Source organism: Amblyomma americanum, chromosome 4 (assembly GCF_052857255.1).
Source record: "Amblyomma americanum isolate KBUSLIRL-KWMA chromosome 4, ASM5285725v1, whole genome shotgun sequence".
Taxonomy (NCBI): Eukaryota; Metazoa; Arthropoda; class Arachnida; order Ixodida; family Ixodidae; genus Amblyomma; species Amblyomma americanum.
This window is the reverse complement of record NC_135500.1, coordinates 222,777,523-222,789,565: the sequence shown is the minus strand read 5'-3', so window position 1 is coordinate 222,789,565 and position 12,043 is coordinate 222,777,523. Positions and strand designations below refer to the sequence as shown.

At 45.0% G+C, this 12,043-nt stretch overlaps 1 protein-coding gene across 14 annotated transcripts in view; it reads right to left on the bottom strand.

The window, feature by feature from the left end:
* Positions 1–5,393: 5,393 nt before the first annotated feature.
* Synd (protein kinase C and casein kinase substrate in neurons protein Synd) overlaps positions 5,394–12,043 on the bottom strand; it is a 175,812-nt gene continuing 169,162 nt past the window's right edge. For all 14 annotated transcript variants that reach the window (XM_077663613.1, XM_077663618.1, XM_077663621.1 and 11 more), the window contains one exon: positions 5,394–8,149. In XM_077663613.1, coding sequence (XP_077519739.1) covers positions 8,037–8,149 — 113 coding nt within the window. In that variant the 3' untranslated portion in view covers positions 5,394–8,036. The remainder of the gene's footprint in view (positions 8,150–12,043) is intronic.

The window sequence follows — 12,043 nt, the reverse complement described above, 5'->3', positions numbered from 1 at the left end:
TTAAGCGTCTGAGGCTCGTCCATGGCAGCTCCGCTTCACGCTCGCGACACCCGCACGACCACGTGGTGTCACATGGTCTTACGTACGACACCCCCATCGGATGTCATCACGTGGTTTCACATCACCCCATCAGATGTTCTTAAGATCAACCCAAAGGTCACCAATGTCAAAGGTCAACTAAAGGTCACGGGTCAAGTTCAAGGGTTCGACACCATATACAGTATTGTGCGTTTTTATCGTGAATACTTTCAAAAGTTTCCCCGCCTTAACCGCTCGCTCATTTGCGATGAAACTGCACACAGAGCTTGCGTATTATGGTAACTTTTGTATCGTTGCAAGTTTGGCAACGGTACTTGCTTAGTTGAGCCGTGCATGATGCGAAAACGGAATCGTCTACGTAGAGATCGGCGAACCAAAACCCGCAGACGACGTTTTTTCACTAAATGGCGGCAGTGGCGCTATCTGTTTTTGGCAGTCGAAAGCGTCCCGATAAGACCGCCGAGGCGAGTGTTGAATATGCCGTTTCGTCTGCTTCAGTTGAAGCGCTTACAATATTTTCGGCTAATTGAGCGGGAACAAATATTAGAACGACAGATTTCACCTTTCAAAGAATATTGTTTGCAATGCTCGCCTTGGTGGCCTTGTCGTGACGTTTTCCGCTAGAAAAACAGATGGCGCCACTGCCTCTCTTCAGCGAAAAAAAGTCGCCTGCGGGCTCTGCTTCGCCGATCTCTACGTAGACGGTTACGTTTTCGCATCATGCACGGCTCAACTAAGTAAGTACCGTAGTCAAACTTGCTACGATACAAAAGTTACCATAATACGCAAGCTCTGCATGCAGTTTCACCGCAAACGAGCCAGCGGTTGAGGCGGAGAAATTTTTGAAAGTATTCACGATAAAAACGCACAATACTGTATGTTTCAGTAAAAGTTGAGACATATTTCACAGACGTCTACAATACGTTTCTACTTGACCTTTTTTATGTAGAATGCGTGTGCGTGCCCATAAATTAGCTTTCATTTCTGAATTTGTTTCTCTTCGGTGGTATGAATCAATACTTGCAACTAACAGAACGTCGCATTTAAACTAGAATAATTCTAATGCACCAAGAATAAATTAACAAACACGAAAATACCTTCAGTAAGTTTGTAGATCGGAAGTTCTCCCCACGCACATTACAGAGAGCATTGGAGTGGGGTATATAAAGATAAAGATGACCAGCTAAGGTTTCCTGGTAGTATCAGGTGAGTGCTGCGGGGTTTAATTGTACTCTTTGATGTTTCGCGTGCTTGTACGGATGACTGTGGTGGCCTTTATTAAGCAGTACTTAAAAAATCTTACCTGCAGTTGAGACTACATATCTTGTGGGAGCCCTAGCTGAGCTAGAAGATAGGCACAAAATGTAACAAGATGTCTAAAAATTCTTTGCAAGCAGACAATATATCAAGACATTTTACAAACGTTTAATAACTGGCTGAGAGGCCAGCTGACATGTCTATATATAAGACGGTCTATATAAAAAAAAGAAGTTATCTTGGGTCAGCTACGAAACGTCCTCTAAAGACATCTTGTAGCTCTGCATGATATGGAAGAAGTTATATGGCGGCTGGTTGCGGTACTTTTCCCGTTCCAGTGACTTTAGCAAGATTGCCTGGACAGCGCTCCTCTCGAACGATGGTGGCACCACTCAATGACATCACACGCATGCGCAGTAGGCTGAAGCGCAGGTGCATTGTCTGCTGGCGCCTTGAGCATGCGCATGTAGTGCATCATCGTATATCGAGTTCCCAGTTACATCCGCCCTTAGGTTTTAGAAAAGGATTGTCCACAACACAGGTGGTGGGATACCATTCACGACTTAGCATCTGTGATTGATAAGCGTGTACAGACTGACATGTTTCATGACCTCTAAAAAAGAAGGCTGTTACGTATCGAATACAAAAACCTCGGAATAATTATCTCTTCAGATTTAAGGTGGGACAAACACGTATCACATGTCACAAACAAGTCATTTTCCGCTCTATGCTTGCTAAGACGTTTCATCAGATTGATTCGCCTCACCTAAACTAAACTGCTTGCATACACATCTGTGTAGGATCAGTCATTGAATATAATATGCTGGTTTCCTCACACAAAGCATTTGATATCTAAACTGAAAGGCATGCAGCGGAAGGCTATCAGATTTGTTTTTAACCAATATCGCCCCCATCTCAACTTCTATTAGATGCTGGCCTTCCCAACATTAGCATTCGAGCAAAGAATAACCGCCTGAAATTTATCTTCTTTTATCTGGAGCCCTAAACATTGACTCTAACTACCGGCAACTCGAAACAATAGGAAAGAACATACGAAACATTTAGTAGAATATCAAACATGCAATAATACATTTAAGTTTCCTTTTTTTCCACAAGCAATTCGAGACTGGAATTCATTGCCTGACCATATACTGTTAATAGTTCTTCTAGCAAAGCCTTCGTTTCGCATAATACGAAAGTTACGCGGAAAATCATCAAATCAGTTATCAAACCAGCAGCCAACCATTTTATTATGCCTAACATCGAAGTCTTGGGGATATCTATTAAAAGCCTTGTTTCAACATTTAATGTACTTTTTCCACTGTTGGTGCAAAAACAGGAAACAGCTGTCCTTCTACAGAATACCTTGCACCTACACAACACAGTTTAGCTATCTTTGCCTACCACGATATTACAGTGGGGGATTAGTCTCCATAGTTCATAATTTCCCATTGTGTTCATAAATTCTCCTTTGTGCTAAAGCAATGCACAGGTATTTTGTGTGTTCCACTCAAAAAAATCTACAACCTCGCCTTCTATTCTGCTACCTATCCGGACTAACTTAAGTTAGCTAGAATAGTACCGATATACAAGAATGGAGATCGAAACCTTGTTGAGAATTATCGCCCCATCTTTATTTTAAGCTGTAGCGACACATTGCTTGAAAAACTCACTGCTAACAGGGTTAGGGCTTTTCTCGAGCAAGAAACCCCACTGTCTCATCAACACGGATTTAGACCTAATAGATCTACCGGAACAGCAGTAGTATCTCTAACAAATGCAATGAACTTTTTTAAATGGTAACAAAAAAGTCGTAGAAATTTTTTTGGATATCAAGAGAGCATCTGACACTGTCGATCATCAAACTACTGAGGAAGCTAATGCATTATAGATTTATAGGGATCAGCATAAAATTCTTCAGACGTTATCTTAATAACAGGCACCAAATGGTCCAACTGGGTGGTAAAAGGGCTAATTTTGAAGCAGTTACTTAGGGAGTGCCTCAGAGTTCAGTCCTTGGTCAGGTTCTTTTCTCATTGTATATCAATTACCTACCACACTTCACTTTTCTGTTTTCATGTATGCTGACGACATACCTCTTTTATGTGCACATGAATGTGCATCTGGACTAATTATAGTACGGTTAACTGGGATATAGAAACTATGAGTAATTGATTTACCTCCAACAGGCTTGTTGTAAATGTTCATGAAACACTCACTGAGAAAATTGTGACGAATGGAAAAACGGACATGTGGACAACAGTGTGCTTTTTGAAAATCTTGCTATGGCACACCTTTTAAAATACATACAGATTTAGGTGGCAATTTTCCGAACTCGAGTGGTTGATTTTCACCTTACACCTAGTCAGTAGTTGGATTTGGGAACACTAGTCTACATGGTCGGAAATTTGTTCGGCACGTACAGTGGGCTCTTGATGTTCGATTTCTTCCCATTAACAAAATGTCAGCTGGAGATTTCTCTTTTTTTTCATTTACACTAGGGAACAAATGTTCCTGAGGAGGCCAACGAGTCTGCAAAAATTACCCACCTTGCTGGCTTGGAAGCTTTGGGTTTTCGCCACCGACCTCGCCACATTAAACAAAGTGCGACAAAACAGAGCCCTACGGCACATCTAGTTCAACCGTACAAGGTGTGGAGAGAGCCTCTGAAACGTGAACACTTATTATGCGCCCGCTCAAAAAGACCTGGTCATAGTGCAAAAGTTGCCCGCTCATCAGTGGCTACTGAGCCCAAAGTAATGGGATCAAATCCTGACCACGGCAACCTCATTTCTATGGAATTGGAACACAAAAGCATTCATGTGGTGCACAATGTCAGTGCACGTTAAAGAAGCTCAGATGATCGAAATTAATCCGGATCCCTCTGCTCTGCTATGGCATCCTTCACAGCCCAGGTGTGGTTTCGGTATGTTACACCTCCAATATATTTACACCATTCATCCCTCACAAAAACACAAAAAAACATTAAAGTAGTAACACCGAACAACAAAACGAGGTCACTATCTTTTAACAGTATTACTAGCGTTCTGCAACCATAAGTATTGCAAGCAAATTGGCACGCTATGAAGTATCATGCTTCAGTAAATTTACCTTTTGAGCTACAGAGCGGCATCACGTAACATTTGCAGAAATGTGCACAAGTGTTGTAGTGAAGCCTACGTTAGTGGAACCGAAACGACATCCTCACATTGTGAAGATAAAGCAGCCATTTCATAGAGCGTGCAGGAACCAGCCAGAAGCACAACATGCCACGCTACAGTACGCGACAGGCAAATGGGCAGCACAAAATGCAGACAGCCCACGTCACCCATAGATGAAGCTTGCAGTACCAGTGTACTGCATGATTAGGATAGTGTTTTGTAGTACAATGCTTAACGTAACGCTCTTCCTGCCTAAAAGAAAACCCAGGCAAGGATAGACAAAATTGATCACATCCCCACAAGTTTTTTTCACAATATCTACCCGGTGTCGGTTGCGATTCACGCCGTAAACAAGGCCGTGCATGTGGTACCTGCAGGAAAAAAAATCTGGATTTCCAAAGGCTAAACCCACCTCTGACATTATCAACATGCTTGTCAGATTATCACTTCATCACATGCAATTATATAAAAAGGCCAGCTGACAACAGCAACAAGTCACCGGGAAACAAGCAAGCCAGTGGGAGCAGCCCCGTTGCTGCTTTGCTGAAGCAACGACAGGCGGCGCAGCCGCACTGGGCCCATGGGGTATAGCATTTCCAAGTGCACATGGGCACTTTTAAGATAGCGTTGCAACATGCGGCAACTATTTTCTTATAACCTCCATTCTCATTGAGGAGTGCTAAACTTTCATTTTGCGCCAATAGAGGACGCCAATGCCCATTCTTACTATGGGGCTTTTTATGCCATGTACGCTGTATTACATGAGCATCTGCTCGCACTATCTTAAGGACAAGACTCCTCAGTGGCACACAGTTCTGTGCTTCGAGCAACCTAAAGGTAAAAAACTTGCAGCTAGGCTGTAGCATATCAGTTCAGGTTGTCATTGAGCAACAACTACAACACAGATACTTCCAGTGTTATCAACCACAACAACAGTTTTCATAGACATTTTTATTTACAGCGATCTGATCCAATCAAAAATTTCACTTTCATACACACAGAAAAGCATCCGCTTTCCAGAGTGCTACTGTTAAGTCTCGAACTCTGTTTCACCAGTTAAAGCAAAACACAAACATTGCAACTGCAACTCTTGCATGGCTCAACAGGAAATGGTAGCAGTTAGCAAGCTCCAAGGACTCTTTATTGGACTGTTAAAAAAAAGAAAAAACTACCAGAGAACAGCATTCTGTGCCAAATGCAAAAGTCACAGGGTCTTAGGTGTGCTTCAAAGAAGCGTGGCGACTGACAGCAGTCCTGAAAGTGAAACCCATCTAACTACGACAAAGACAGTGCTGGCTGAAACAACTTGCTTAAAATGTCCGGGCTGCCAGTAATCTCGCACAGAGTTCTCCGCGTTTCTTTCTGCAACAGAACTACTATAGAGTGTAACATATGTACAAGCGCTGCGAGCATGAACTTCCACCGCATGCCCCGCTTTTGGCTCATAAAAATAGTCTTCACACACATTGCTGTGGCAAACGAAACAGTAGCATTATGCTTTTTGTGTCGCACCCGAAGTGGATGGAAGAATGGCAGGGTTTAAATGTGCAACATTTTTGTACAGCTTCGTCGTGATGCTTCCACAGTACTAGTCTTGTTTAATGTAGGACGAGAGCACAGCTTCCGATACTTGACAGAAAAGTAAAACAAACAAAATATTCTCACCGAGGGGAGATCATTGCTGGCAGTAGCACTGTCCGAACATGACAACAGCATAGCCCATGGCAATGTGCACGCAAAAACAATAAACACGTGGAAACGATTCGCGAAATTCTGGAAGCTCATTGTGCTAGGCAGAAGTGTCTCTTCGCAACATTGTATCGCTGACAAAGCTGTGTGCATCCTGTGCACATCTGCGATTTCAACGAAGTGTCAACACACACCGGTGCAATAAAGCTAATGGTTTAAGCTGCGCCTGATATGCCGACGTGTAAATAAGAAACAGGTCAGCAATTCTCAAAACAGGAAACTTTGCTGTGCCTAGAACGACTTGAGAAGGCCTCATGGAGGTAAAAAAAAGAAAATTGCACAAGACACCGAAACACAAAAAGCCAGGACAGAGACTTGTGTAAAAAACTATAAAATATTTAGCGCACAATAAAAGAAAACTCAATACATGCAAGGCACTTTCTGTGCAAACTGCAAGAAGAAAGAAACAAAGAGGTATATTACGGTGCACTATGGAGACTTCATCACTCAACACAAGAATGAAACCGCACTTACCAGTACCACACTCAGGTGGCTAGTTCAGCTGTGAAAAAAAAAAAAAAATCCAAAGCAGTAAAAATATGTTTTTATACAGAAAGTGACTATGAAAGATCCACATTTGGTTGGTTAGTTATTACAACAGAAGGCCCCTCTATCAAAGGGTTAAAAATGATATATTAAAAAGTGTTTTCGCACAGCTCTTACGATGTGCTTTTTCGTTTCAGTATCCGCAAGGACTCCGCAGAAGCTGTTCCACCTGCCACTGCAGGTGTCAATTACAGATGCCCAGAGCTATAGAACAATGGATTAATCAAACAATCACTTTTCCATAATGAGCCTTTGCATTCCCAGCGAAACCTTTCTAATGCTAAATGCCGGCACTAGTTTTGGGAACTGCAACAGAGCTGACAAAGGCCTCTTTGAAACGAAAATTGTCTCCCCTAATGCAGTGTTGAGCCTCAAAACTTTGCACTTAATATTGGCATGCCAACAAAAATGGTTACAGTAGCGCCAAAGACCAAATTAAGAAAATAAAACAGAATGCCTAGTTCCGAAGTTGTACAATTTTCAGTAAAACTCTACACGTGATTGCAACATGCCGTAATAACACTAAACGTTATATACAGGTAAGAAAAAGAAAACAGTTCAGTGCAAAATACCCAACACAACTACCTAGAGAAGAGGCATGAAAGTAACGTACTAAACTTGCACACATTGACCACCGTTATGGAAGCTGGCCACAGTGAAGAGAAGTGGCAATTACAGAAGGCATCGCAATCTACCAGTGTCTTGTCAAGACTGCCTCCTGAGATTATGGCTATTCCAGCAGAGGGGACAACATTGGCGAATCTTCACTCTAGGTTAACTGCAGATATAATGTATGTATACTGACAAAGCGACCACACACAAACACTTGCGTGTGACACCACCACACGTCTGTACAACCACCAGCAGTCCATCTTCCAGTGGTGCTGGCCACCAACAAAAACGTGGTGCACCACCACCGGTGCCACATTTTTTGGAAGGTTGAAAAACAACAAAAGAAAGGGCTCAAGGAAGAGTGGACACGAAAGAACATTCACAATCACCCGCACACGCACACACTAACTATGTCCATGCGGAGCCAGCCATTTGCTTGCATGTGTCATGCTGTCGCCGGGAGAAGCGGAGAGAACCAGAGGAGGGGGACACAAGTGTGGCAAACCGTCGTGTACTTGGAGATGAACAACTAGAGTTTCATCTTGTCGCAGAAGCGTCATGCAGGGCAGCGGCGCATGAGTGGCGGGCCGTCACATCATGCACGACGCTGCCCTCGGGCGATGACGACCACTCCATCTCCTCCTTTCCCGGCCAGCAGAGAAGCGACACTGTCTAGGGGGCGATGACTTCGACATAGTTGGCGGGGTAGAGACCAACCCGGCCATCCTTGCGGCCTTTGCACCAGCCCTGTTCATCCTCGTCCTCTAGCTTCTCAAACTGGTCCCCTATTTGAGAAAAGAAAAGAAAAGGAAGAGTGAAACAGCAACAGCTTGAAAGGTGACAAGTTTCTGCCAAAGCATCAGTGCACATTTTTCAGCGGCCTTAAATCTTCACACGTGCTGAGTCAGCTACACTTGCATAAAAGTTTCAAATGCAGGGGCAGCACCTTCACAAGCAAAGCACAGATACCAAATGGGCTTTCTATTCCCCAAACTTATTTGCAGAAATAACTCCGATTACATATGCTCAAAACATCTCCAAGCAGTACTATGCTTTCTCGTCTAATTATGTCCGGACATAGCTTAAAAGTCAGAACAGGGAAATTGTCCCTACCCGCTGTGGTGGCTCAGTGGTTAGTGCACTTGGCTACTGATCCGGAGTACCCGGGTTCGAACCCCAGCGTAGGGGGCCGCGTTTGTTTCGATGGAAGCGAAATGCTAAGGCGCCCCTACAGCAATGTCAGTGCAGGTTAAAGATTTCCAGGTGGTACAAATTATTCTGGAGCCCTCCACCACCTTTCCCCAAAAAAACAATTTTTCAAATTCTATATTCTGTATTTGTACATAGTGTATATTGCCCCCTACCCTTTTTACTATCAGCCCCTTTCTTTCCCTCTCTGTCTTTTTATTCTTGCTAGTGGCAGCTCAGGTGCTCCAGGTTTGGATGGCAGATGCCACGGCTAACATTTTTTCCTTCCATTGTTACTTTATTAATAGGTAGCCACTAAATAGCCACTAACAACTTGGCATGACATTGTTTAGAGAAAGCACGCACTACAAGGTGAAGGTTTTAATGCGCCATAGGTAAGGGATGGACTTTTCAGTTCAAAACAAAACAAAAAACATTGAATTCAGCTTTAGATATTCGATTTGGTTTGGTTTATTGGTGTTTAAGGTCCCAAAGGAACTCCCGCTATGCGAGACACCGTAGTGAAGGGGTCCGAAATTTTGACCACCTGGTGTTCTTTAATGTGCCCCGACATTGCACAGTACATGGGCCTCTAGAATTCCACTTCCATCGAAATGCGACCGCCACTGCCAGGATAGAACCAGCGTCTTTCGGGTCAGCAGCCGAGCACCATAACCACTGAGCCACCGCAGCGCAGCGGCAATTTTAGATATTCAGTTTTCACCGAAAAAAAAAGTCAGTGCCCTTTAATACTGTATATACTCGTGTAAGGGCTGCAGTTTTTTCTGCAGTTCTGATGGAGTGCAGCTTACATGAGACCGGCATTTTTGCGCAAAGTTTTTCTGACTACGGCAGAGCCCCGATTATGAGACTTCTTTTTGCGGAGCTACACATTGATTTTGGTCTAAAAAAGCAGTCACAAAGAATTGACCGCGATGGAATTGACATCCTGTTAAGAAAATTATTTGTTTTAACTTGTGCGGACGCGAATAAAACGAAAAATAATTACATTTGGGAGAATTCAATTTAAAAAAAGTAAAAAATACTTCTTGTACGTTGCCCGGATCACCGCGTAGCGACGACAGGAAGTTCGCGTATGCGACAGAACGGATGCAGCCGGTCATGACTGGAAGCAGACGCGGGAAAGTAAAGCGTCGCGCGGGGTTCCGGTCAAATCTGCAGATTTCGGCGGAGCAAATATCGCTGCTCCACAGAGCGATCCGGGATTGACGTCTGATCCCGATCTGCCATTGGAACAGACAAGTCGCACTCCCATTTTGCCATTGGAATACGATTGCTCCCAACAGAGCAGAAAAACTTGATCCGGATCTGCCACTGGAATTCAACATAAGAGTACGGCGTGTTGTTTGATGAGCAACGCACGCACAGTTTTTCCCTCCGATGTGGTGTCAACTGAAAGACGTTAGATCGCGATTGCTCATCGCATCCTTTTGAGGATTTTGGATTTCTATAAGCTTACACAGCACACTGTGCACCGAAGGCACACGATACCGTTGTCGCTGCCGATGCGTACGGGTGTGAGCACGATCAGCTGTTTGCTCTGCAGTTTGCGGCAGCCCTTAATAACTTCAGGCCGTTGTTTTCGATCTCAAGCATCCTATCTGTGCCGAACGCGTGCGTAGCAATGAGACGCAGCAGAACACGAAGCTATGGAGAGCATCTGCCCTCCGTGATCCGTAGCTGTGGGCCGCCGTGATTGCCGGCTGGCTGGTTTCGGTGGCCCCCAGCCCATGTAACCATGATGCGCTTTCCTGTCAGGGGCGAACTTGCTGGCAGCCAGCGGGCTGCCCGAGCGAGGTAAATCGAAAAGGGCCAATTAATGATGTCACTAAGGCTGCTTCAATATGGCCGTCGCTGACAGGAGGAGGGGCTTAGAGGCGATAGCTTCAAATCACAATTTCTAGCTCAAATACGCGCATAGTACCCTACTTCTTTTTTAAGTATGAATAATAACGTAGTGGCTAGTAGTTGCAACCGAAAAGCATGATTTGTTGGTAGACCATGTCATGGCCCCTTTAAGCTATTTTATTAGGGCTGGTGCAGCTATTTTGTTAGAGCTGGTGCCGGTACGCTCTCGCCTGCCTAATATAGTTCTGATAACTTTGACAGTCACTGCCTTGGTCGATTTGTAAATAAGTTGTAAACGAACTGTGTTGTACACTGTCCTTGTTAATTGCCATCACCCACTTAGTGCAGTTGCCTAGTCAAGCAGGCTCCTCCAGTACTGCACGCAATGACACTGGGGCGAAGCCATGCACAAGCGCCACGAAAAAATTCGTTGGAGGCACTTAGATATCTCTTAACTGCGGGAAGGCGAAAGCCGTTTGGGACTCATTGCACTGATTTGAATTTGCCGCGCTTGAATTCATTTCATGACAGAGGAGAAGAGCGTCTGGCGCGAGCGTGGCAGAGAGATCACGCGACATCACAAGGTCACGTGACCTAGTGGTCTGGGCATCCGCTTCAGCTGAGGGAGGTGGTTGGTTCGAAACCCACCACCAGACACCCACCAGTAAAAATGGGTACAAGCCAACCCCAGCCAGGCACCCGGCTTCTACGGGGGTGTGTGCTTGGAGAAGGCTCCGCAAACCCCGCTGCGCCCTTTCGGGGGCAAACCCAGTTTCGAACACTCAGCCTGCAAAGGTGGTTCGTGTCTCCCAAGTGAAGAGTGACTCAAAGCTTGTACGCTTTAACCAGTGTCAAGTTAAACACTGCTATAAGCGATCCTTCTAAGCGACTTCAGAGTATCTCTGCGGTCCTGGGCAAGTCCGGTTTTTCCAACTGTTCGACTTTGTGAGAAAAAAAAATTGGCAGTGGCTTAGCTTTGGCTAAACCTGGAGTGACGCGATAGCTACAGCTAGCTGAGTGGAACTTGGTCACGTGACCAACCACGTGACGAACCACGTGATCAGCCACGGCGCCGCGCTGCCGGCAGCTGCTCCGCACCACGTGACAGCGCAGCGGCGCAGCCACAGGGTGGCGCGCTGCCACGCTGAAGGCTCGAAATGCTACCATAATGCAGCTATCGCTACAAAAAAAAAAAAAAAAGGGGCCACAAATGGGCTTCTACCGCACAAGGCAGATTTAGGTTTGCTTGACGGCGGAACTTATTCTGATCTGTCAAGGCAACTGTGGTCAAGACCCTTATCCCAAGCATCTCACCCCAGAATAGCTGAGCGCCAGGCCGGGGGAAACCTTGTACCCATTAGAAAACTGGTGGGTCCCCGGCAGCACTGGGGATCGAACCCAGCACAGCCCAGCGCAGTGCGTCGTGATGCCATGTGACCAAAAATGTAACAGACGGACGCGAGTATGGGCCATTAAAGGCTATCGCCTTAAAGGTGCCATGTTCGGGCCACCTCGATTGTGAAGTGGCAGATATGTTGTCATCAACATGCAGACCACAAGAACCTCTCGCTACACCCAGTACAGAAATTCAACACTAGCATGACAACCCAGCTTTTACAAGT